The sequence below is a fragment of the Gorilla gorilla genome, chromosome 10 (assembly GCF_029281585.2).
Source record: "Gorilla gorilla gorilla isolate KB3781 chromosome 10, NHGRI_mGorGor1-v2.1_pri, whole genome shotgun sequence".
NCBI classification, from domain to species: Eukaryota; Metazoa; Chordata; class Mammalia; order Primates; family Hominidae; genus Gorilla; species Gorilla gorilla.
In genome coordinates, this window is record NC_073234.2 from 17,217,446 (window position 1) to 17,242,068 (window position 24,623).

Below are 24,623 nucleotides of genomic sequence, written 5' to 3' on the forward strand. Positions count from 1 at the left end.
TGTGAGGTGGGGAAAGGGACCTGCAGACTTGGATATTGTGCTGGGGCCTGAAATGTCCAGCTGGGATTTTTTCCCATCAAAAGGAGATTTTAGTAAAACCATTATCAGGGGCTTAGAGGAGAAAAGCTGTTGAGCTGCAAGTGAGGGGGCAGATTAGCATTAGCGGGCTTGCTTTTGGCCCCAGTGGAGGAGCGGGAAGGTGTTTGCAGCCACTTGCACACAAGTTCCTTAGTTTCTCTGCAAGTTCCTGGCAGGTGCAGAGGTAGGAATGAATACAGGAGTGGGAACTAACAGGCTTGAAAAATGGCACAGGGAGGCTTTATCTCTGAATTATCAAGCGGAAGGCAGCCCAAATCAGGAAGGACTGCAAGGTGTTGTTGATACCTGCTTCAGTGTGTAGACGGGCGTGGGACTGGCCTCACTGCTGTTATATGTGGCCACGTCGCCTGGAATCCCCCACCCGCAACACTCAACACCTCTCGACAGTCTCCATAGACGGCGACAGGAAATTCAGAAACTGGGAAATGGCCATGCTGGAGTCCTTTAACGGGCGAATGGACACCTTTAGGGTCGGGGGTGGGTGTGCTGGTAGCAGCTAAAAGAGTACAGAGGAAGGTTAGGAAAGCAGCAGCAGTGGCTGTCAGCCTGCAAATCAGTGTCCGGGCTGTGTGGATTTGCAGACTGAGCCACGGGAACCTCCTGGGGAGAGGGTTTGGGGAAGGTCCCCTACAAGAGAAACGTGCATCGTCTTGGGATTACTGGAGCCCTCAGCTATACCTTCCTCTGCAAAACGGAGCACAGAAACTGGAGTCACGTGGTTTGGATGGAGAATGTTGAAGCCAATAGAGTAATTGCTGCCTGAAGGGCCCATGTGAGGAATGTCGGAGCCGGCCTGCCCCGGAAATGCTTTTTCCTATGTGTCGTCTGTACACTGTTGCTCTAGCTTCCCGGCAGAAATGGGGTGTGGATGAAAACAACGTTGGTCCTGACGGCTGTGAGCACAGAACTAGAGTGACAGCCACATGCCTCCCGTAGGACATTTTCAGGCTTGCAGTGCTGCCACCTCAGAGGTCTCAGTCACACCAACATCCTCACGCCAGCCCGGTAGCCACATTCGCAAGAGATTTGTCTAGAGTCAAATTCAAACAACCACAGAAAGAGGGCCTACCTTCTTGAAAATGAAGCCCAGGGCCGGGCCTGGTGACTCACGTGTGTAATCCCAGCACTTTGGGAGGCCGAGGAGGGCAGATCACCTGAGGTCAGGAGTTCAAGACCTGCCTGGCCAACATGGCAAAACCCTGTCTCTACTTAAAAATACAAAAATTAGCCGGGCATGGTGGCACGTGCCTGTAGTCCCAACTACTCAGGAGGCTGAGGCAGGAGCATTGCTTGAACCCGGGGAGCAGAAGTTGCAGTGAGTTGAGATTGCACCACTGCATTCCAGCCTGAGCAACAGAGTGACTCTGTCGAAAGAAAAGGAAAGAAGGAAAAGAAAGAAAGGAAGAAAAGGAAAAAAAAAAGGAAGAAAGAGAAAGAAGAAAGAAAAGAAAAGAAAGAAAAAGAAAACGGAGTCCAGGAAAGCTGTTCTTGGAGGCTATGAATCAAGGAGCAGCCCTCCCAGTTCTTCCGAGGAGCAGCTTTAGGAATTGCTGGTCCTCAGCGTTCACACATTCCCCTCACTCAGTTCTCATTCTGGCTCCTCAGCCAGCCCCATTTTCGTCTTCTTGGCTTTGTGCAGGGTGATACATGTTTGCTTTTCTTTCCTTTACAACCTGTATTCTCTGTTTGGGGTGTCTTCCCTGAATCTGTATTCTTTCAGTGTAGTCACTAAGAATGGCATATTTCAGCTATTACTTTCCAAAAGTTGCCCAGGGAGATGTTCTGCTTTCATAAGACCTTCATGGATGGTGCCAGGAATGTAATTTGCCTCATGCACAGGCCCCAAGTCCCTGAAACTTTTCCTTTTTTATTTATTCTCTAACCAAAAATGACGTCTATATTACAGAGCTTATAAGCTGTGGCTCCTTTAGCCAATACAGCTTGGTAGAAGCATCTGCAGGGGATAACTGCCTCCACCTTTTTTCCCACTTCTACACCTGCCCTTCCCACTCACACTTTGATTCCCCAAGGCCAGGCTGTTGAGTACCAGGAGGGCAAGACCCGAAGGCCTCTCCTGCCCTCAGCCTCTCTCTTCTTGTGCCATTCTACGGAATCTGGCTACATTGGCTCAGAAGTTATTTTTGTAAGTTCTGCTACCTTGTCCTAATGTCAGTTTTCTGTAGGAGGAATTTAGGTCACACAAGCAACTTTACTTCTTTGTCAGGGCTGTTATTATTTTCATCTTCATAGACTCTCTTATATTTTATGAAGATGTCTTCATCTGGGCAATAAAGATACTCCTTTTAATAAAAATTTAAAAAAATTAAAAAAAGATACTCCTAAAATTTTAAAATTGTTTTTCCTGAAAGGCTCTCTACAATATGTCATCACAGATACACTTTTGATTTTTCTTTTGTAATAAAAAAAAACTAGCTCTTTTTCTTGCTGTTTAAATTGATACCTCCATGTATGACTAAAATTTTTCCCATTTTCTTCCTCCCAAACTCCCCAGATATGGCAATCTAAGAAGGATTTGTATGAAGTGCCCTTTAAGAAGAATTACAAGTTTAAAGAGAAAAAAAAAACCATTAAAGTTGATGTTTGATTGTCTTAGCTCCAAAAGCAGAGAGCTGCAAAATAACACCTGGCTCTGGGGAGTAACCTCACTGATATTTTAAAATTCAATTTCATCTTTTCCAGGAAGTGAAATTCCTCATTTGTCAACTCTTATGCCTGGAGGAAATACTTTGCGGGTGCAGGTGAAAGAGAAAGGACCAGAGGGGATTTGTTAGATGGGAGGAGGTTGTGGTTCCCCATGGGAAATAGCTTCCAACTCACAGACAATGCTGCCACCTACTGACAAGACCAAGACATGGGACGTGCAGACTGTGGATTTCTCCACTTTCTATCTTCCACAGTGGAGGACATTTAGTTTTGCATTAAGCATACTTTATTGTACTACCTTATATTGGACCCTAAAATCATTTTCATAAACTTGGGGTAAAGAAAAACACAAGGTCGGACTCCTAGCTTTAATACCTCCAGGACAGGTGTGGATATGATTCACAGCTGCTTCACAATGGGGAAGGTAAATTGTGTGTAAGAGGGTTTTTTGTTGTTTTTTAAAGGGCTGAGGAGGCTGAAGGAACAGTCCAGAAGGAGACAATAACAGTTTTCCAGCCCTATCTTTCAATAATGTGTAGTGCTTGACTTTTACCTCTTAACCCACATATGCGCATTTTTATTTCTAAAGAAAGCAGTTATAGGCTCCTGCAATCTCAGCACTTTGGGAGGCCGAGATGGGAGGATCACTTGAGCCCAGGAGTTGGAGACCAGCCTAGGCAGCATAGCGAGACCCTGTCTCTACAAAAAATAATAATAATAGTAATAATGGGCACGGTGGCACATGCTTGTGGTCCCAGCTACTCGGGAGGCTGAGGTGGGAGGATTGCTTGAGCTCAGGAAGTCGAGGCTGCAGTGAGCTATGATCACACCACTGCACTTCAGCCTGGGTGACAGAGCGAGACCCCAACTCTAAAAATAAATAAAGCAGGGATGAAGCTGTTTGCTGCTAAATCCTGTGTCCTACGTTAATGAGTTTCTGCAGTTCCTCTTGTGATTCCATTGAAAATTAGACCCTTCTGTGTAGGGAAGAGAGAGGCCAGCTGCCTTCCTGGGGGTCATGCTGTTCTGATTGTTGACATCTGACCCTGAGCACAATGGCAGGGCATCTGTCTCAAGTGCACAGACATCAGCTAGGGCTGGAAGAGCCAGTCCTCTATCTACTCCAGGCTCTGGAAACTTGAAGACCTTTTCTGCTTCCTACAACCGTCAGCTGTCAGCTGGATGAAGTTCAGGGGGCCACAGAACTTAACCATCCTGCTTTTACAGATTCCTGAAAACTGGCTAAATTCTGTGCATTTGAAGTAAATTAGGAAAGGTAGAAATTGTCACTTTCATCTTGTCATTTTCGTGTTGTTTGCTTAAGACACACGTACTGGCCATCTTTTTGTTGTTGTTGTTCACAGCAGTGGATTTTTGGGCAATGAAGTTAAGGTTTAAATTACTGAAAGCAGAAATGCTTGTCTTCCATCTGAGAACATGAAGCATTTATTTGAGGGGCATTTGCGGGCTTAACTGTTACAGTTTCTCCCTTACTTTACTCATGTGTCCAATTTTAGCCTCAGTGATTGTTCTAGAGATTCTGAGAAATAGCAGGACTAATTTTTTTGGCTCCTCCCTGTTTAGTGACTCCTTCTCAAAAAGCCTTGCCTTGGGCTAGAAAAAGGTAGCAGATGTGTGGCCGGGCGCGGTGTCTCACGCCTGTAATCCCAGCACTTTGGGAGGCCGAGACGGGTGGATCACGACGTCAGGAGATCGAGACCATCCTGGCTAACACGGTGAAACCCCGTCTCTACTAAAAATACAAAAAATTAGCCGGGCATGGTGGCGCGCGCCTGTAGTCCCAGCTACGCGGGAGGCTGAGGCAGGAGAATGGCGTGAACCCGGGAGGCAGAGCTTGCAGTGAGTCGAGATCGCACCACTGCACTCCAGCCTGGGCGACAGAGCGAAACTCCATCTCAAAAAAAAAAAAAAATTAGCCGGGCATGGTGGCGGGTGCCTGTGGTCCCCACTACTCGGGAGGCTGAGCCAGGAGAATGGCGTGAACCCGGGAGGCAGAGCTTGCAGTGAGCCGAGATCGTGCCACTGCAGTCCAGCCTGGGCGACAGAGTGAGACTCCGTCTCAAAAAAAAAAAAAAAAAAAAAAAAAGGTAGCAGACGTGTACGTAAATAATGCTAGTTTGAGGTCAAGATTTCCTAAGGAGAAATATTATGAGCCTTGGTAGGAAATATTTCCTCATATCCTTTTTAGATGAGAAAAACAATGTTTTCCAAGCCATAGTAATTCCACATTAATATTTATGAAAAATTAATCTGGTCTCAACTGTTTTCCCACAGTCCAGCTCCAGTGTCTCAGATCCATGATGTAACGAGTAATTGTTGACACCCCACTGTCCGGTAGGTCTGATCCTTCTGGAGTGTGGATTACGTAAATGGGGGAGTAATAAATATAAGAAGGTGCCTAGTATTAACAAATTAGACCCTTTTACTCTTTCTGGACAAGTGGGATTTGTAACTAAAACATCTGTGAAGTCAAGCCTTTTTACCCTTGAATGAAGAGAAAATGGCTAGAGTTTTTGCAACTTGATTCTACTTTATAAAAGGATTGTGTGGCAGGTATTTATAGTATGTGAAATATGTGTGAGTTCCTAGCTTTGAAGCTCTCATGAGCATGTACTTCCAGCATTAGTATTCTGCATTACTATGTGCAGCAAAGCAGTGTTTTGGAAACTGGCTCAAATCCTCTGAGAGCAACAGGCAACAGATTTGACAGTTAGCTACTTCAGTACCTTATAGACCATTTAACAACATGTACTAGTTTTTTGGTTTCCTGAATAACCCTATATAATGCTTGCAAACATGTCTAAGTTTGCATAAGGTAGTGCATATTAAATAGTAATAACTTTTAGCATTTGGGGTTGTTTTTTTTTACTCCTAATGAAAGTAATATGCTTTGGTGTGGCACCTTTTAAGAAACTTTTTTTTAAGGCTGAGGTAGAAAGAGCCCTTGAGCCCAGGAGTCCGAGATTATAGTGAGCTCTGATCGTGCCACTGCACTCCAGCCTGGGCAACAGAGCGAGACTCTGTCTCAAAAAAAAGACAAAAAATAATAATTTTTTTAAGAGATGGGGTTTTGCTGTGTTGCCCAGGCTGGTCTTGAACTCGTGTGTTCAAGTGATCCTCCCACCTCAGCCTAGTGAGTAGCTGGGACTACAGATGTGTGCCGTGCCTGGCTTGGTGCAGCACATCTCTGAAGAGAGACAGGGTGGTGCTTTGCAGTGCCCCTGTGAGCCGCCTCCGTGCTGGTCACCTCCTGCATTGGTCATTAAGTCTAGAGCAGCCCAGGTTCTGACACTAGGTTCTCCTCTAATTACCTAGGCAAAATCTTTTCCACTTTGTTAAGCATCTTTTCCCATTTATAAAATTAAGTGTACCACATCTGCCAGATTTGGGAAAACAAAAATGTTGAGACAGAGAAACGGAACACTGTGTTATGACTGAGTTCTTCCACAGATCACACTCCCATTCCTGACCTGGTCTCACTTGGGTTTCTCTGCCGCGCCACGGCTGCAGTCCCGGTTCTCTTCTTTGTAATTGAGCCTCATTTGTTTCCACTGTCACAAATGCAAGTATCCTTGTAAGTTTTTTATAAGGATATAAAGCATTTGTTCCTTAAACAACTAAAGTGGCCGGGCGCGGTGGCTCATGCCTGTAATCCCAGCACTTTGGGAGGCCGAGGCGGGCGGATCACTTGAGGTCGGGAGTTTGAGACCAGCCTGACCAACATGGTGAAACCCCGTCTCTACCAAAGATACAAAATTAGCTGGGCGTGGTGGCGCACGCCTGTCAATCCCAGCTACTCAGGAGACTGGGGCAGGAGAATCACTTGAACCTGGGAGGCGGAGGTTGCAGGGAGCCAAGATCGTGCCATTGCACTGCAGCCTGGACAACAAGAGTGAAACTCCGTCTCCGTCTCAAAAAAAAAAAAGAAAAAATTGAAGTAGAAGAGTAATGAAATAATAGAAACTTAAGTCTTCTTTTTAAAGAAAATATGTGCACTTTTCTGGGTTAACAAATAGCAGGCAGAGGAATTCCACTTCGATTGTTTTATTGGGAGTGGGGGGTTAACATACCCCACTCGTGCTGCTCAGTTAAGATCTCAAGCTTACTTTCTTTTGCACCTCAACTGGAGGGCTTGGCTTTACATACGACCAAATATTCTGGGTTGGTAAAGGCAACTCCACCAGGCAAAATCAGAGCAATCCCTGGAAAAGAGGAAAAAACTGAAACTGATCATTTGTGGACATTTAAATTTACCAATGTCTAGAAATTCCATACAAGAGCCGAGAATATATGCTCTTGTTCCAACTGTGCACTTACCTTTGATACTTCATTAAGTAAATTATTAATATTTGGCAGTGATCTAAATATGCATGTCCCATCTGTTTTACAACTTTTTAAAAAATTTAACTTGCTGCCTGATAGTTAACCAAGTGCATTGACAGAAATGAGGTAAGTATGTGACCCAAGTCTGAGCTTAGGTTTGAATGCAGCTTTCTAATTTCTAATCCTGTGCTTTACTCATGATCCACATTATTTCATCAAAAAGCCTCACCCCTCTGACTCCTCAGGGGTTCATAATGGCACAAAATTTAGGTCTTGCCCTCTACTAAAGGGATAGAATTAACTTTTAAAAGGGGTGATGTTTGATGCAGGGAAGAGAAAGAGAACAGAGAGAGGGGACCACTAGATGACTTACTATAGTCCCTCCCTTTCTACCGCAGAACACAGCAGAGATCAGAGGCCAGGGCTTTCCCTTTCATAGAACTGGGAAGAGACAGTTGTCAGAAGCTGCATGAGGTCTTGGTTTTGTTTTACAAATCTGATCTTTTAATCAAGAGGTTCTTATTCTTTAGAAACACAGTGGTCCCTGGGGGCCACTACCCTTTCCCTTTGAAAACTTGAATTCGAATTCTCTAAGTCAAAAGTGAAAGGTTTTGTTTGTATTCTAAGACCAGCACCTATCTGGTAACCACTTCAGGAAAGCAGCAGGATTTGGGAGCTAGGCCATGCTTTAATTTACATATCGTATGTCCTTATGTAAGAGAAAGTTCATACCTTTCAAAAGAAAAAGGAACGTTTGCTTTTTTACATCTTTGTTGTTCATCTGACTCATGAAAGAACATGATCGGTTTGAGTTCATTTTTAGGATATACTGGTACTGGCTTTTAGTTTTAGTAAACGTTAAGTTGGACAAGTTAGGGGCCTAGCTTGGGAGCTGCCGAAATTGGCCGAGCCCCACAGGTGACTTATAGATAATCTTTTCAGTAAGAACATTGAAGGGCTACACACACACTTAGAAAAAGAAGGGAAATGAAGCTGTTCCCTGACTACTACCCAGTTTCTGTTGAGGTTTATTACTTCTAGATGATAAGGTTTACACGAAGTTTACATTATGTTTTTTCAGTTCTCAAGTTTCAGCAGATACCTGAACCAAGTTTGTTTCTGTTACTCTAAGAACTGCCCTGGAGTGCCTTTTAACTTTTGTACCACCATGCGAAGTGTACTATCAACTCATGTCCTTTAGCTCTTCTATTCTTCAATGCATTTCTCCCATTCCTGTAGGTATGGCGGGGATCAACTTTTCATACCACCAAGAGTCTCCCCTGTTCCCTTTGAAGTACTGCCCTATGGCATAAGCTTGTTCATACGGTGTTCAAACAGCTACCGTTCACTTCTGTGAGGGTCACCTTACTGGAAACCAAGGTATGACGAGTAACTAAATCTTCTCATCAAGCAGAAGGGAGCTGGACTTTAGAAATGGAGCCTGGGCCACGCAGAGTGGCTCACGCCTGTAATCCCAGGACTTTGGGAGGCTGAGGTGGGCAGATCGCTTGAGCCCAGGAGTTTGAGACCAGCCTGGGCAACATGGTGAAACCCTGTTTCTACAAAAAAAATGCAAAAACAAAATAGCCAGCCATGGTGGTGTGCGCCTGTAGTCTCAGCTACTCAGGAGGCTAGGTGGGAGGATCACTTGAACCTGGGAAGTCAAGGCTGCAATGGGTTGTGATTGTACCACTGCACTCCTGCCTGGGCAACAGATCAAGACTTGTCTCAAAAAAAAAAAAAAAAAAAAAAAAAAAGATCAAGACCTTGTCTCAAAAAAAAAATAAAAAAGGCAGACAGGAAGACAGGAAGGAAGGGAGGGAGGGAAATGGAGAAATGGAGCCTAGGTTTGAATCCTGGCTCCCTCACTTACTGGTTGGGTAACTTACGGCAGGAATTATGACTTATCTGGAAAACAGGGATAATACCTGTTTCAGCAGGTTGCTTTGAAGATTAAAACTTACAAGTACCTTGTAAAACACACATAGGTTCTCAACACATTAATTGCTTTCCATCCAAAAAGGTTGAGAGATGAGCAGTTGACCTTCACTAACCACTCTAGGTGGTTTATCATCTTTCCCAGAGAAGCTCCGGCTATGCTAAGTATGCCTCATTCGGGATAAGGATATAGCTAGACCATGGTCGTAACTTTCAAACATCAATTTGCCGACCTTTAGTCAAGCGTATATTTAACATTTAACGTAAAAAGGAGACAAAACAGAAGAACATGCTTCACGTTACAGGTGGTAGGAATATTTTGCGTATTAAAATGAAGAATGTGAATACAGAGCCTAAGACTTGGGTGCTCAAATTTTTATCAATTGAATCTGTACAGCCATGCAGTCTCTTGGAAGAAAAACAGACTAAGAACCCACTGCCATGTAACCTTCAGGAGTTGTGTCAAATGCTGGTTTAGAAAGCTGACCCTAATTCAGAGTCCCTACTTCTTAATAGGCTTCACACATTTTTTTTTCCCAGGCATTAAGCACTGTAACCTAAGTGGGAAGAAAGAGATCCACACCTTCCCCAAAGAAACAGAAGATGGATCTAGTGTCAGGCTCAATTAGACCCAATTGTGATGACTCTCCAAAAAGGAACAATGCGGCTTTTGTGATATGCTCAGGCAGAAAGCTTGGACATTTTACAAAACAATCTTATCCCAAGAGAAACCTGGGTTCCAGCCCTCTTCCTGGAAAGAGGGGTTGATCCAGGAAAGTTTTATACTACTCTTATCAGCTCTTGCTGAGATCAGTATTTTTTTAACAATCTCAGAAACAACCAAGACCAATGTGAAACCAGGAATATGAACCACTCCCCTGTTGGAGCACTCACACCCATAGGTCTCCACAGCCAAACCACAGGGTGTCAGATTATTTTGTTACTGTCTACCAAAGGGAACTCTCGCTGGAATTTTGGTATTTCATTAATCTGCCCCGATTTCAGTCTAAAAACCCTTGACAGAGTGGATCCAGCGGCCAGCCTCGGCTATTGGAAGTGCTAAAATGCAAATGTGCAAAATCCTGGCCAAGCTCCCCATCCCCCAGGAAAGTGCTTCCTTACAGCCGGGCCTGGAGGGGAATGTTAAAAAGAGGGCTTGAGCTGCCCTCCTCCTTTCCACCCGGACCCTCGCTCACACTGGGAGATTCAGTATGCATGACTGAGCCGGCAAGCACGCAAGGACAGCGCTCTTTCTTTTAACTTTTCTGAACAATGGCTTCAGTCCTTCCACCTTCACATCCTCCCCACACCCACTCTCAGGGTAAAAAAAATCCGTCTTTCTTGCCCACGTCGTGATCCACTTTTCAACATCACCTCTAGATCTCATTTTCACCCAGAGAAAAACTGGCCACTCGGGGAAACTGTGACTTACATACAAATCTGGTTTTTTAAAAAGTTTCATTTTGTTCAATTTCTTTAAATTTCCACGTTGTTGAAAGTTTAAAGCCAAAAATTATTATATAAATCTCCAGTCTAATCACATTTCTAGAAACAAAACATGTCAGCAGTAAACCTTATACAGAATAAAATTTTACCCATGAGCTGACTGACTCACCCCCACATAGGATGCACCAAACTCCACCTTGCGTCCTCTTAGAGTATACAAACAACACCTCCTACCTTGGCATGTACCCAAGCACACAATGCCTTAAAAATAATTCGCAGATACAAGGCTGTTTTTTTTTTTTTCAAAAACATACTTCATATTTCCTCTTTTATTATATAAATATCAGTTTAACCTTTTACTGTAAGAATATAAACGTTTTAAGAGGATCTGTTATTATTTATACAAATTCACAAACAGTACAATTAATTGATAAAGGTCTCTGGGTTTCTTTAACTCCATGGTCTTGCATGTTGCTGTGGAGGACTCTAAAGAAATAACAACAAAACTCCGACGAAAATATGCATCCTACTCAGAAGTGATTTCTTTAAAGCCGCAAGTCCCAACCCCCACCAAAAGAAAGAAAGTCATCTATTCCTCCATTTAGAAACGGAATTTTTTAAAACCCACAAACTCCCATTTTGTTAATAGAACAGAGATAAGATATGAGCTTCATCACAGCCCCAGGGGCTCTGCAGGCCAGCTCTGCTCCTGTTTCCCACAGGAAGCTGCACTGTGTGACCTTTTTGGGGGGAAACTTGGAAGAGGGTGAGGGTAGGGCAGAATTTGCATATATAATCATTTTCAAGACACAATCTGCATCTCAAACAAAAACAACGGTTCAACTCTCATTGCTCCCACTTATTTGTGCTATAAATTAAGATTTAGAAATAGGTCCTCAAATCCCAATGAACAAGGAGAAAAAGGAAATTATAGCCAGAATGTGGAAGTGGGGCACACTGGACGGATGGAGGCTGGGAAGAAGCCAACACAAAAAGACGGACAAACCCAAGGGCATCTTTCCAGTCTAGGCACAAACATGTTTCAGTCTCAAAATATCTCTCTTGTAGAATTCCAGGGCTTCAGAAAAAAAGTAAACTAAAACGAGGTAGCCAGACATATATATGTATATATATATATAATTTATATATATATAATATATAGAATATATTCAGCAGAAAAAAGGACCATGATTTCAAATTTTTTCCAAAAAAAAATTTTAAACAGGAAAGAAGATTAAGAAAATGAAATGAGCATGAATAGCAGAGTACTGTAAGAGGAGGAGTGATGAGAAGAGACTGGGATTAGTTACAAAGTGGAAGAAGGGTGAAAAGGCCTTTGTAGCTGGGTTTGCTTTTTATACATTTCAAAATAAAAACCAGATCACAGTATTCAAATGAAAGCTGAAGTGAAGGCAGACATTTTCCTCAACTCCCCAGGGTTGAAAAGACCAGTCAGTCACTCCCCACCCCCATTTCCAGTCACAGCAGTGGGGATACAGTAGCTGAATCAGTCCTCCACCCCCTGCAGGGGAGTGGGTGGGTAAGCAGCAGAGTCCATCTCTCCATCCGCGGGGAAAAGGAGCTGGGAGTAGGGTAGGGTAGGAACCCCAGCTGCAAAGAGAATGGGCTGGAAGCCGGGAGGGGGCTGGAGGAGGGAGGAGGAAACGAGCCTGAGGCTTCTGTCATAGCCCCATCTCATCCGCTGCAATGATCTGTGCGTAAGTGTGCGTGTGAGTGTGTGGGGGCGGTGGTAATGGGAGGATGAACAGGGCGGGACAAGGGGAGCTGGTGCTGCCGCCCTCACCTGACCTTCTCACTGTCCGTCATCTGCCAGAGTCCCAGGTTGAGTACCTTGAGGCAGGGCAGCTGCGTGATGCGCTCCAGGCCACGCTTGGTGATTCGGGTGCAGCCGTACAGGTCTATGCCGGTGAGTTGGCTCAGGTGCTCAGCGATCAGCTCCAGGCCCTTGTCCGTGATGCGCACACACTGTCCAATGTTGAGCGTGCGCAGCCCGTGCATCTGCCGCACCATGCGGTTGATGCCATCATCACTGATGTGGCAGGAGCACAGGGAGAGAGACTTGAGGCCATCCAGCCCCTGGGCTATGTAAGCCAGACTCTGGTCTCCCACCTTGTCACAGAACGAAACATCCAGCCCCGAGAGGCGCAGGCTGCCCATGGCCAGATGCATGATGCCCGTGTCACTGATGTTGTCACAGGAGCGCAGGTTGAGGCTGCGCAGGCTGCCCATGTGCGACAGGTGCAGGAGGCCAGCGTCCGAGATGCCCCCACAGAAGCTGAGGTTAAGGAGCCTCAGGCCCGTCAGCCCTCGGGAGATGTGCTTTAGAGAAAGATCTGTGAGCTTCTGGCAGTCCTGTAGCGTGAGCTGCTCCAGGCCCAGGCAGCCCTCCGCCGCGCTGCGCGTCATGCCGGCCAGGTGCCCGATGCCCACATCCGAAAGGTGGCGGCAGCTGCGGAGGTTAAGGCTCTTGAGGCGCTGCAGACCCCAGGCGATGAGCAGAAGGCCAGTGTTGGTGATGTTGCTGCAACCTCCCAGCTCCAGCACCTCCAGGCCCTTGAGGTACTGGGCTATGCGGCCCAGGCTGCTGTCAGTGATCTGCTTGCAGAGGCTCAGGTTGAGAGCGCGCAGGGAGCCGATCTCCTGCACAAACGCGTGGCCCAGCCCGTTGTCGGTGAGGTTGTAGCAGCCGCTGAGGTTGAGGCTCTCGATATTGGCCATGCCCTGGATCACGTAGCTGAGGCTGCGGCGGAGGCTCAGGATCTGCACCCGGCGGATGCCCCGGGCCTGCAGGCTGGGGAACAGCGACGGGTTGGCCCGGCGCAGGTGCAGCTTGGCCTCCACCCCCCGCCACACCGACTTGTGGTAGGCGGCGTCCCGCCAGGCGGTGCACACCTGCGCCGCGCGCCCCTTGTCCCGGACGTCCAGGTAGCCGAAGATCATGGCCAGCAGCTCCGGGAACAGGCATGAGATGTGGGTCTCCATCTTCCTCCTCCCCCCTCCGCGGCGCTGGGGGGAGGAGGCGCGGGCCCCGCCGCTCCGGCCTCGGGCAGGCGACGAGAGCGCTTCTCCCCAGCCGCCGCCGCCGCCGCCGCCGCCTCGGGCCCAACGGCCGGCCCCTCCCCGCCTTCCGGCTCCGGCCGCCGCCGCCGCTCCTCCTCCTGGTCCGTCCGTTCTTCCTTCCTGCCGGCTGCGCCTCCGGCCCGGCCCTCCCCCGCCCCGGGCTCCGCACGGCGCTCACATCCCGGGCGGGGAAGGCGCCTCGCTCTCGCTCCCGGAGGCCGGCCGCCGCCGCCGCCGCCTCGGCTCTACCCACGCCGCGCCCGGGCCGCGCCGCTCCGCCCGCGCCGCCGCGCCCACGCCCCCTGCCGCATCCTCCGCCTCCTGCCGCCGCCGCTGCTCCGCGGGCCGGCGGGCGGCGAGGGGGCCCCGGGGGCCGGGCGCACGGGCTCCGGGCGCGGAGGAGGCTTCCTGCTGCCTTTGTCTCTCGCCCGCTTTTCAAACCTCCCAGCCCCGGGCCGCCCGCACTCCGCCGCCCAGGCGGGGGGACCAGGAGGCCAATCCCGGCCGGCGGCGTGCGTTCCTTCTCCCCCGCCGTCCGCGGCCACTTGGGAGCTGCCGGCCCCCGCACCAAGGACGCCGCGGCCGTCCGGCCGGAGCGCGGCTCGGCGCAGACCCCGGGCGAGCAGGCGGGCGGTGCGTTTGGTAGCGCCCGGGCCGGCCCCGGCTCCGCCGCCCTGCAGCGCGTCCCCTCCGCCGCTCCCGCTCCCCCGCGCCCGCGCAATGGTACGGGCCTGCGCTGCCGGAACTGTGGAGCCGTTGCCCTGGAAACCGAGTTCGGCCTGGTCCCGTGGCCCCTGATTTTTAACCCTGTGGGCGCCATGGGGGAGCGGCAGCTGTCAGCAGAGCGCCTCCCCACCCGGCTTCTTTTCACCCCGTAGCCCGTTATTGAGCCGTTCCCTCTCTGGGCCACGCCCCAGCCCCGTTCCTTCTTTTTCTTTGCTGTCGAAGTCTGCGCAGCCCCTTCCCACAGTTTACCCCTACAATTCGTTACCCTTATTTCACACCCCTCTCCCTTGATTATCCCTGCGAGAGCCTCCCCCTATAGCAGTGCTCAGTAATCGTCACCCAACTCTCCTTTTCTTACTGTCCCTAATGCCCCTTAACGCCTCATTATCACACCCCCTGCTCTCCCGGTTGGGGCTGTTTACTACGACTCCTTTCTCTCCAGTCTTGTGTCTTAAATTGGAGAGAAACTCGGCTGTACTCATCTTAAACAATGACCCCCTCCAGTCGGTGTTCTAGAAATTTCTAGAATTATCCATGACTACTTCCTTCTAGCATCTTCTGATGGTTTCCAGACACGCTGTGTGTGTTTCCCTCGGTACTTGATACATCAAAACTTCCCTCTACTTCTGAACGCTGCTGCGCCACCAATGCCCTTAGCCCGCTTTGCTTACAGGGGAACAGCCTTCCCCTAAGCCTTGTTTTAGGAGCTTTCTCCTTGTCATCAGCCTTAGACTATCAGTTGTATGGCTCAGTTGTACTGACAGTCAATATATTCGTATATGCTGTATCCAATTTACTTTTTGATTAAAATGGAATGACAGTTGAACTTGGTTTAAGACAATCCAGTCGTGTCTGTTGGTTTATCAACTGTTTTATGGAAGCAGGGCACAATTCCATTCTAGGATGTAGCCCCTGGGTCCTAAATGTCCGTACTAAGGATAGAATTTCAGAAGTTTCATTTTAACTACCCCCAAACCAAGAATTTTTGGATCAGAGAAAATGATCCTCTGTATTTTAATTTATGGATCCACACAACTAGATACCAGACAAGCGGATTTATCAGAAAGGGAAAATGGTTTCATTGATTCTTTGAGGACCTGAACAAGATTTGGAAGGGGTTCCATATTCAGTGTAGGAGAGTAACTTTTGCCCAAGCAACCACTATTAGACCAAATACATACAGATTCAGTAATAGGCATAATACACCTTTTACACCCTTACCACTCCTCTTTCCTAAATCAGGAAATGCAGAAGCAAACATTCTCGCCAGCTTGTTACCTCACCCACATTACACGCAGTGTGAAGCCCATAGATTTTTATAACCTTCTTGAAAAAATAGACTGTACTGTTAGTCATCCAGTACATCCAGATGTACGGTGGCAGTAAGTGTCACGATTCTGGGGTATGCCTGGGCTTCACTCTTCTCCTGGGGGTTATCTAGGCTTTTATTCTTCTCAGTCACTTCTGCCTAAACGTTTACCTTAAATTCTGCGTGAAAGTCACTTTTTGATTGTTCTGTGCACCTAGATGTGTTTGGGTTGATGTCAAGGCCTTAATCCAAAGCACCTTAGTGTAACTTAATCCTGCTTAATAAAAAACAAAGTACCCCACACATTTGGGGGGAATTTTAGACAAGGGGCCTGACCAGCCTCGGACTAAGAAGGAGCCTAATGGTTTTCCTTCTCTAGAAAGGCCCTTGTTCTCAAATCTGAAGAGTCATTCAGAGGTGTCTGGAAGCACTTTCTCTAGAAGTTGGCCATCTGGTCCTCGTTCTAGCAACAGTTTTTCTTGAATTCTAGAATCTTATTAACACAGAGCCTTTTATTTAAGGCACTCAAGTATATATTATAAGGATTTTCAGCAATATGACTATTTTCACCTTCAATAAATAGGAAAATATAGCATCAAGAAGCATCACAGAAAAAGCATTCCCGGGGAAAAGGAACTAGGGCGTAGAATGAGCCTTATGCAGAATCTGAACACCTGGTGACTTTATGCTGCTGAGGAAACGACTCTCCTTTCTGGGTCTCGGTTTCCTTGTGTAACACCAGGGTGATTTGACTAGGTAATCTTCAGGGACCTTTCCAGTAGGAACACTCTGTGAGGCCAAGAGCCTAGCATACTGTCTCCTTAGCCCATGGAACAATTATACATTGTTCCTAATGCAGGCTCCAGATATTAAGAATAACTTCGAATACAGTAACTTCTTGGGAGTTTTGGTTTATGCTCAGAGTTAGGACACAAAAATATATGAAGAGTATGTATAGACAGGAGACTGATTGTCTGGCAAAGATGTGTACCAATGTAGAAAATCCTGTGGCTTGCTCTTCATATTTTTAAAACTGGTCGAGATTTTTGTATATGATTTAACAAGTCGCAACCATAAGTTTTTTAACTAGCCTATTTAAAAGCAGAAATGATAGCCTTGTGTAGGGAGTCTCTCCAAAGCCTTACAAAGAATTTTTTTTTTTAATTCTAGATTTTTCAGATGGAGTGTGCTTTTCACCTGGGTAGGGTGGGAAAATTGAGAGGCCCAACCCAAAGATCAGGCTTACCTAAGGATTCATACTTTCTCCTTCAGACGGGGAAGACCTGGCAGGAAAGATCAGAAGAGCTCTGTAGCTTTTAACTCCTCATTCAAGTATGTATGTATATATATATATATATATATATATATATATATATATATATATATATATATCTCCAAAAATAGTGGCCCAGAGTCTAGTTTATGGGTTGGGTCAGAAGAGTTAAAATAGGCCGGGCAAAGTGGCTCATGCCTCTAATCCCAGCATTTTGGGAGGCCGAGGCGGGATGATCACTTGAGGCCAGGAGTTCGAGACCAGCCTGGCCAACATGGTGAAACCCCGTCTCTACTAAAAAAAATACGAAAATATTAGCCGGGCATGGCAGCACATGCCTGTAATCCCAGCTACTCGGGAGGCTGAGGCATGAGAATCGCATGAACCCAGGAGACAGAGGTTGCAGTGAGCTGGTACTGTGCCACTGCACTCCAGCCTGGGCGACAGAGCAAGAGAACTTGTCAAAAAAAAAAAAAGTTAAAATATTTTGTGTCTATTTTCCTTGAACTCTAGTGTATCTATGGCACAATGCCTGCTATGTAGTAGACATTTTGTCAATGTTGTTGAACTGAAGTGAATGAGATGGATAATATAAATAATAATCTCTTTATGAAAGACTTCATACATATCGAAACTTCTTCGAGAGTTCTGGGCAGCCATTAGTAATCTGAGGTTTATAATAAAATGCTGCCTTTCCAACTTCAAGGTTTCTTGAGAGTAACATTCATTCTGTTGCTCAGTATTTCTAAGTAGGAGAGCATCTCTCTCTTGACACTTGTGACAGAATATTAAAGATAAGAGAGGGTGAGGATTTGATTCACTGATTGCAAATAAAAGATTTAAGCAGAAACAACCACCAAAAAAAGCCGTATTTAAAAACGGGCAAAGGGTTTAAACAGACATTTCTCCAAAGAAGATACACAGATGATCCACAGCACATGAAAAGAGGCTCAACATCATTAGTCATTAGGGAAATGCAAATGGAAGCCACAGTAAGATACCACCTCATATCCATAAGGATAGCTACTATTAATAAAACAGAAAATAACAAGTATAGGTAAGGATCTGGAGAAAGTAGAATCCTGGTGCGCTGTGGGTGAGAATGTAAAGTTGTGGGCCAGGCACAGTGGCTCACACCTGTAATTCCAGCACTTTGGGAGACTGAAGCGGGAGGATTGCTTGAGCCCAGGAGTTCAAGGTCAGCCTGGGCAACATAGCAAGACCCCATCTCTATTATAAAAAATTGTGCAGCTGCTATGGAAAATGGTATGGCCATTTCTCAAAAAATTAAAAATAGAGCTACCATATGATTCAGCAATTCTGTTTCTAGGTATGTACCTAAAAGAATTGAAAGCAGGGGTTCGAAGAGCTATTTGTACATCCATGTTCATAGTAACGATATTCATAATACCAAAAGTTAGAAGCAACCCGAATGTCCATTGACAAATGAATGGATAAAGAAATCGTGGTATATACTCACAAGGGAATATTATTCAGCCTTGAAAAGGAAGGAGATTCTGACACATAGTAAGACACGGATGAACCTTAAGGACACTGTGCTAAGTTAGTAAGCCAGTCACAAAAGGACAAATACTGTACAATTCCACTTATATGAGGTATCTAGAGTAGTCAAAATTATAGAAACAGAAAAAATAATCATTGCTAGGGGCTGGGGAGAGGGCTGATGCGGAATGGGGAGTTGTTTAATGGGTATAGAGTTTCAGTTTTACAAAATGGAAAAGTTGTGAAAATTGGTTGCACAATATTGTGAATATACCTAACACTTCTGAGCTATGCACTTAAAGATGGACCAGGCGCGGTGGCTCATGCCTGTAATCCCAGCGCTTTGGGAGGCTGAGGCGGGCAGATCCCCTGAGGTCAGGAGTTCGAGACCAACCTGACCAACATGGAGAAACCTCGTCTCTACTAAAAATACAAAATTAGCCGGGCGTGATGGCTCACGCCTGTAATCCCAGCGCTTTGGGAGGCTGAGGTGGGCAGATACCCTGAGGTCAGGAGTTTGAGGCCAGCCTGACCAATATGGAGAAACCTCGTCTCTACTAAAAATACAAAATTATCCGGGCGTGGTGGCACATGCCTGTAATCCCAGCTACTCGGGAGGCTGAGGCAGGAGAATCACTTAAACCCGGGAGGTGGAGGTTGCGGTGAGCCAAGATCGTGCCATTGCATTGCAGCCTGGGCAATAAGAGCAAAACTTCGTCTAAAAAAACCAAAACCAAACAAACAAAAAAAGGTTAAGATGACAAAGTTTATGTTGTGTGTACTTTACAATTAAAAATTTAAAAAAGATTTTAGCAGGACAAACATTTTGAAATAAAGATAGAAAAAAGAGAAAAATAGGTGAAAAGTATTCTCACATCAACAGATTGCCAGGAACCCCCTGAGATATTTGAGATGTTCCCCCAAATTATTAGCTTGCTGTATCTTGTAAATGTAGGCTTAGGATCATCTTTATCCACTACCGTAAAAATAAGGGCTTGTGATCTGGGTAGCCAGAGGCTTCCCGTGAGGGTGAATGTGTGCTATATTGTCCACACTGGAAAACCCACGGAGGTGAAAGGGAGTGCTGTGCTATTACTATTCACGCCCGATGGATGGTCACGCCATTTTACTCTTGAAATCGGGTTGCCATTTGTAATTTGTTATTTGCAACTTTTGAGTGTTAACTATAATAGGTGTTTTTGTAGTTTCAGGCACCCAACCAAAGAATTAGAAATACGGTAATAGAATAATCTCAGATATCAGGTATTGTTTGTTCAGTGTTGACAAACACCTTAGGTACTTGTTACAAAACAGGTAGATAGAACAACTCTAGAAAAATAAAGTGTGTTGTAAATGTACCCATTTCCAGGTCACTGAACACTTAGAAAGACGGGTTTTCAATTTATTCAATCATTCAGGCTGGGCAGGGTAGCTGTAATCCCAGCACTCTGGGAGGCCAGGGTGGGAGGATTGCTTGATCCCAAGAGTTTGAGACCAGCCTAGGCAACATAGCAAGGTCCCATCTCTACAAGAAATAAAAATAAAAATAATTAGCCAGGCATGATGGCATGCACCTGTAGTCCCAGCTAGTCAGGAGGCTGAGGCAAGCGGGAAGACCGCTGGGCCAGGAGTTCAAGGCTGCAGTGAACTGTGCTTGCCCCCCTGCACTCCAGCTTGGGTGACAGAGCCAGACCATCTCTCAAGAAAAAAAATTCAGGAGAATATTAATACAAATTATATACATTGCTCTGTGCTATGAAATAAACAAAGATGTAGAAGATTACGTTTTTGCCTTTAAGAACTTGGGATCCAGCAGGTGAGCTAGAAAATACCTGTGACAGTGACAGTATTTGTTAGTGTTAGAAGTGCCAGCAGAGTGATAGAAATAAAGTTCTCAGTTTGGAGGATCCATAGTGAAACCTAGAATTTGAATAGGTGTTGATGGGAAGAATGTCATTACATTATAGTGGAAATTTTTTTAGAGAATAGGCTGAAGTTTTATATTGTTTAGAAAAAAATAAGAACATGACAATAGCAACCATGTATTGTCATACATTGTTATGGATCTTCCATATTGAGGCATCAGTTAATCTAAAAAATCTAAAAAATCACTTTCCTAAAGAATTCTTGGCTTTTATTTTTCCCAAGAATAAGAGATCTGGCTGGGCACGGTGGATCATTCCCGTAATCCCAGCATTTGGGGAGGCTGAGGTGGGAGGATCACTTGAGCCCAAGAGTTCGAGATCAGCCTGGGCAACACAGGGAGACCCTATCCCTACAAAATTAAATTTAAAAAATTAGCCAGACACAGTGGTGCGCACCTGTAGTCCCAGCTATTCACGAGGCTGAGGTAGGAGGATAGTTTGAGCCCAGGAGGTCGAGGCTGCAGTGAGCCGTGATCACACCAGTGCACTCCAGCCTGGGTAACAGAGAGAGGGAGGAGAGAGAGAGAAAAGAGAAACCTTTATTTTAACTCTTATGTATCTGGAATTGGAAATTCAGTATCTGAAGTCAGAAAATTTTAATTCATGGTCTGGACTTTGCAACTGTTTTTACAACCGAGATTGCCTCAAAAAAAAAAAAAAATTGTTTTAGTCAGCTCTCTCCTCATTTGCCCCATTCTTCTCTCTAACAATAGAACCAGACAAGGATGGAAAAAGAGGGAAGTTCAGGGTGTCCTGCCTGTGGCGTCCACGTGTGACTCTCCCCTACGTGCCCGTGCTTTCTGTTCCCATTTCCCGTGAGCTGCGTTCACACCACACTTGGAGTCTGAAGCTGTGTGTTTGAATCCTTGCCCTCCCACTGTAGTCTGTTGCATGACCTATGGCAAAGTCACTCAATTCTTTGAGCTTCAATTTCCTCATCTATAAAACGAAAGTGATTGTCGTTCACGGAGCTGTGGTGAGATGCGTTAAGAAAACATCCACGAGAAAGGAAGGGCCTAGTGCATGCCCGGCACATAGTAGGGACCTAGTAAATGCTGTTTTTGTTTTTTTCTTTTATAAAGATGCACTTTGAAAAAGAAAAAACAAAAGAAACCCTTACAGATGTGCCTCAGAATTATACAGATGTACATTTACTGACAGTGACACTTTTTTAAAACTGTACTTCCTGTTTTAAAGAAATGTGCAGGTTCGAAGCTGGGCGCAGTGGCTCATGCCTGTAATCCCAGCACTTTGGCAGGCCGAGGCAGGCGAATCACAAGGTCAGGAATTCGAGACCAGCCTGGCTAACTTGGTGAAACCCCGTCTCTACTAAAAATACAAAAAATTAGCCAGGCGTAGTGGTGGGTGCCTGTGATCTCAGCTACTCGGGAGGCTGAGGCAGGAGAATAGCTTGAAGCTGAGAGGTGGAGGTTGCAGTGAGCGAGATCACTCCACTGCACTCCAGCCTGGGTGACAGAGCGAGACTCTGTCTCAAAAAGAAAAAGAAATGTACAGGTTCAAGGACTGGAAACATAACAAAAGTGTAGGCGCATAAGAGAATGATCTTTCAGGTAGAGCCAGCCATCTGTTTGCATCTTATCTTCTCCTCTGTAAGTCAGGAAGGGTAGCATGTTCCATTCATGCGCAAAGAAATAGTCCAGAACTCCTCTTCTGCCAGACATCCATCCGTCCTGTGGCCTTGGACCTATGGTTTCACTACCAACTCTTACTCTTTCTTTTTTTTGAGACAGAGTCTCACCTTGTCACCCAGGCTGGAGTGCAGTGGCATGATCTCGGCTCACGGCAACCTCCGCCTCCCGGGTTCAAGCGATTCTCCTGCCTCAGCCTCCCGAGTAGCTGGGATTACAGGCACCTGCCACCACGCCTGGCTGACTTTTGTATTATTAGTAGAGATGGGGTTTCACTATGTTGGCCGGGCTGGTCTTGAACTCCTGACCTCAGGTGACCCATCCGTCTCAGCCTCCCAAAGTGCTGGGATTATAGGCGTGAGTCATTACGCCTGGCCCAACTGTTACTCTTTCTTTGCTTAGCGTGGTGATTCTGAAGCTTGACTAGGCATCAGAATAAACTTGAGGGCTTCCTGATGCAGGACATCTGGGGAGAGGCCTGAGAATTTGCGTTTCTCACATTGCTGTCAGCATTACCTGGGAACTGCGGATCACAGAACTGAGAATCACTGGTAGAACCTCCTAGTACCCATCTTTTTTTTCCCCTTCTTTAAAACTTTTGTTAAATTATACTTCTTAAAAGCTCTCTCTTTTTTGGCAAAATAAAAATCGTGTAGGACAAAACTATAGTCCCCCGCCCCCCTCCGTCTTCTGTCGTTTAGATCATAAGCTCCTCTGATACAAAGGTTGAACTTTTCTCCAGTGGTGTGGTGAAAAGAACTTAGGTTTTACAGTCAGATGAATTCTAGGATAAAATCTTGACTCTGTCACTTATTAGCTCTATGACTTTGGACAAGTAATTTAACCACTAAGAGCCTCCATTGTCTCATCTATGAAATGGAACCAGTGATTTCCACATCTTGGGAGTTTTGTGAGGGTTGACTGGGGTAATGTGTGTAACCTCCTAGTACGGTGACAGACCGTAATGAAAACAGCCTAATGTTTACAGAGCGTTGATTGAGCAGTAGGCCTTCTTCTAAGGTCTTTACATTTATGAACTTCCCTAATTGTGACAGCAGCTCATTTTACAGCCTATGAAGAGGGTTCATTACTATCTCCGTTTTACAGATGAGGAAAGTACAGCCCAGAGAAGGGACTGGCTCAAGACCAAACAGCTGGCCGAACTGGAATTTGAATTCTGTGATCTGGATCTAGAGCCCATATCCCAGCCACCATGCTTTGCTGTGTTAACAGTATAAGTTTAGCAGTCCGCCTTGCTAGGATGCAGTTACTCTATGATGCCACGTAAAGAGAGGTCCATGACACAGACAGATAAATGCCACATGTTCTCACTCATGTGTGGGAGCTAAAAACAACTGAGCTCATAGAAATAGAAGTAGGGGCGAGGCACTGTGGCTCACGTCTGTAATCCCAGCACTTTGGGAAGCCAAGGCGGGTGGATCACTTGAGGTCAGGAGTTCGAGACCAGCCTGGGCAACATGTGGAGACCCCCATCTCTACAAAAATACAAAAATTAGCCTGGCATTGTGGTGCGCACCAGGGATCCCAGCTACTCTGGAGGCTAAGATGGGAGGATTGCTTGAGCCCAGGAGGTCGAGGCTGCAGTGAGGTATGATCACACCACTGCACTCTAGCTTGGGTAACAGAGGGAGACCCTGTCTGAAAGAAAGAGGCTGGGAAGTGCAGCAGGGAGGGGAGGACAGGAATAGGTTGGTTAATGGATGTAAAATTACAGCTAGACAGGAGGAATAAGTTCTAGTGTTCTAAAGCACCGTAGGGCAAATATAGTTAACAATTTATTTTATTTGTTCAAAAAGCTAGAAGAGAGGATTTTCAGTGTTCCCAACACAAAGAAATGGTTTTCGAGGTGATGGATATGCTGATTACCCTGATTGGATCCATTACACATAGCATACATGGATAGAAATAGCACTCTGTGCTCTATAAATGTGTACAATTTTTACATGTCAACTGAAAATAAAAGAAAAAAAGATGTGCAAATATGTTTTGAGATCTTTAAAGCGCCATGTAAATATGTGGTATGTTTTGCTTGTTAGGAGTACTGCTGTCCCGTTATGTATTTGAACAACTCCTCATAAAGTACCTTTGGCTTGGGAAAAAAAAAGAGTTAACAGTGAGTGTGATATTGACCATACTGTGAGCCGGACCTGGTCACGGTGAGGCGTGGTGATCATGGAAGACACTCGAAGGCTCTGGTTGGTTTGCTAGCCAAAATAGCTCAGAGTGTGTGTGGGGGGGGTGAGTGTGTGTGTGTGAGTGTGTGTGAGAGAGTGTGTGTGGGGTGTGTGTGAGAGTGTGGGGGGTGAGTGTGTGTGTGAGAGTGTGTGAGGGGTGTGTATGAGAGTGTGGGGTGTGTGTGTGAGAGTGTGTGTGGGTGTGCGTGTGAGTGTGTGTGGGGTGAGTGTGTGTGTGAGAGTGTGAGAGTGTGTGTGAGACAGTGAGTGTGTGAAAGTGTGTGGGGAAGGGTGGGTGTGAGAGTGTGGGGGAGGGTGTGTGTGAGAGAGTGTGTGGGGAAGGGTGTGTGAGAGTGTGGGGAGGGTGTGTGTGAGTGAGTGTGAGAAAGTGTGTGGGGGGTGAGTGTGTGTGTGTGAGTGTGTGAGAGAGTGAGTGTGAGTGTGTGGGGAAGGGTGTGTGTGAGAGTGTGG

The 24,623-nt window shown here is 46.1% G+C and overlaps 2 protein-coding genes across 7 annotated transcripts in view; one reads left to right on the forward strand and one right to left on the reverse strand.

Annotated features, from left to right (window-relative positions):
• The window catches only part of FBXL14 (F-box and leucine rich repeat protein 14), a 30,169-nt gene extending 15,053 nt beyond the window's left edge, over positions 1 to 15,116 (reverse strand). For 2 of the 6 annotated variants that reach the window (XM_031000766.2, XM_055357533.2), the window contains exon 1: positions 12,343 to 15,116. In XM_031000766.2, coding sequence (XP_030856626.1) covers positions 12,343 to 13,494 — 1,152 coding nt within the window. In that variant the 5' untranslated portion in view covers positions 13,495 to 15,116. Of the gene's footprint in view, positions 1 to 6,812; positions 6,987 to 12,295 lie in introns of those variants that run through there. The other 4 variants (XM_031000767.2, XM_031000765.2, XM_031000768.2 and 1 more) reach the window with 4 other exon arrangements.
• Positions 1 to 24,623, forward strand: part of WNT5B (Wnt family member 5B) — a 125,731-nt gene that overhangs the window by 55,636 nt on the left and 45,472 nt on the right. The window lies entirely within an intron of this gene.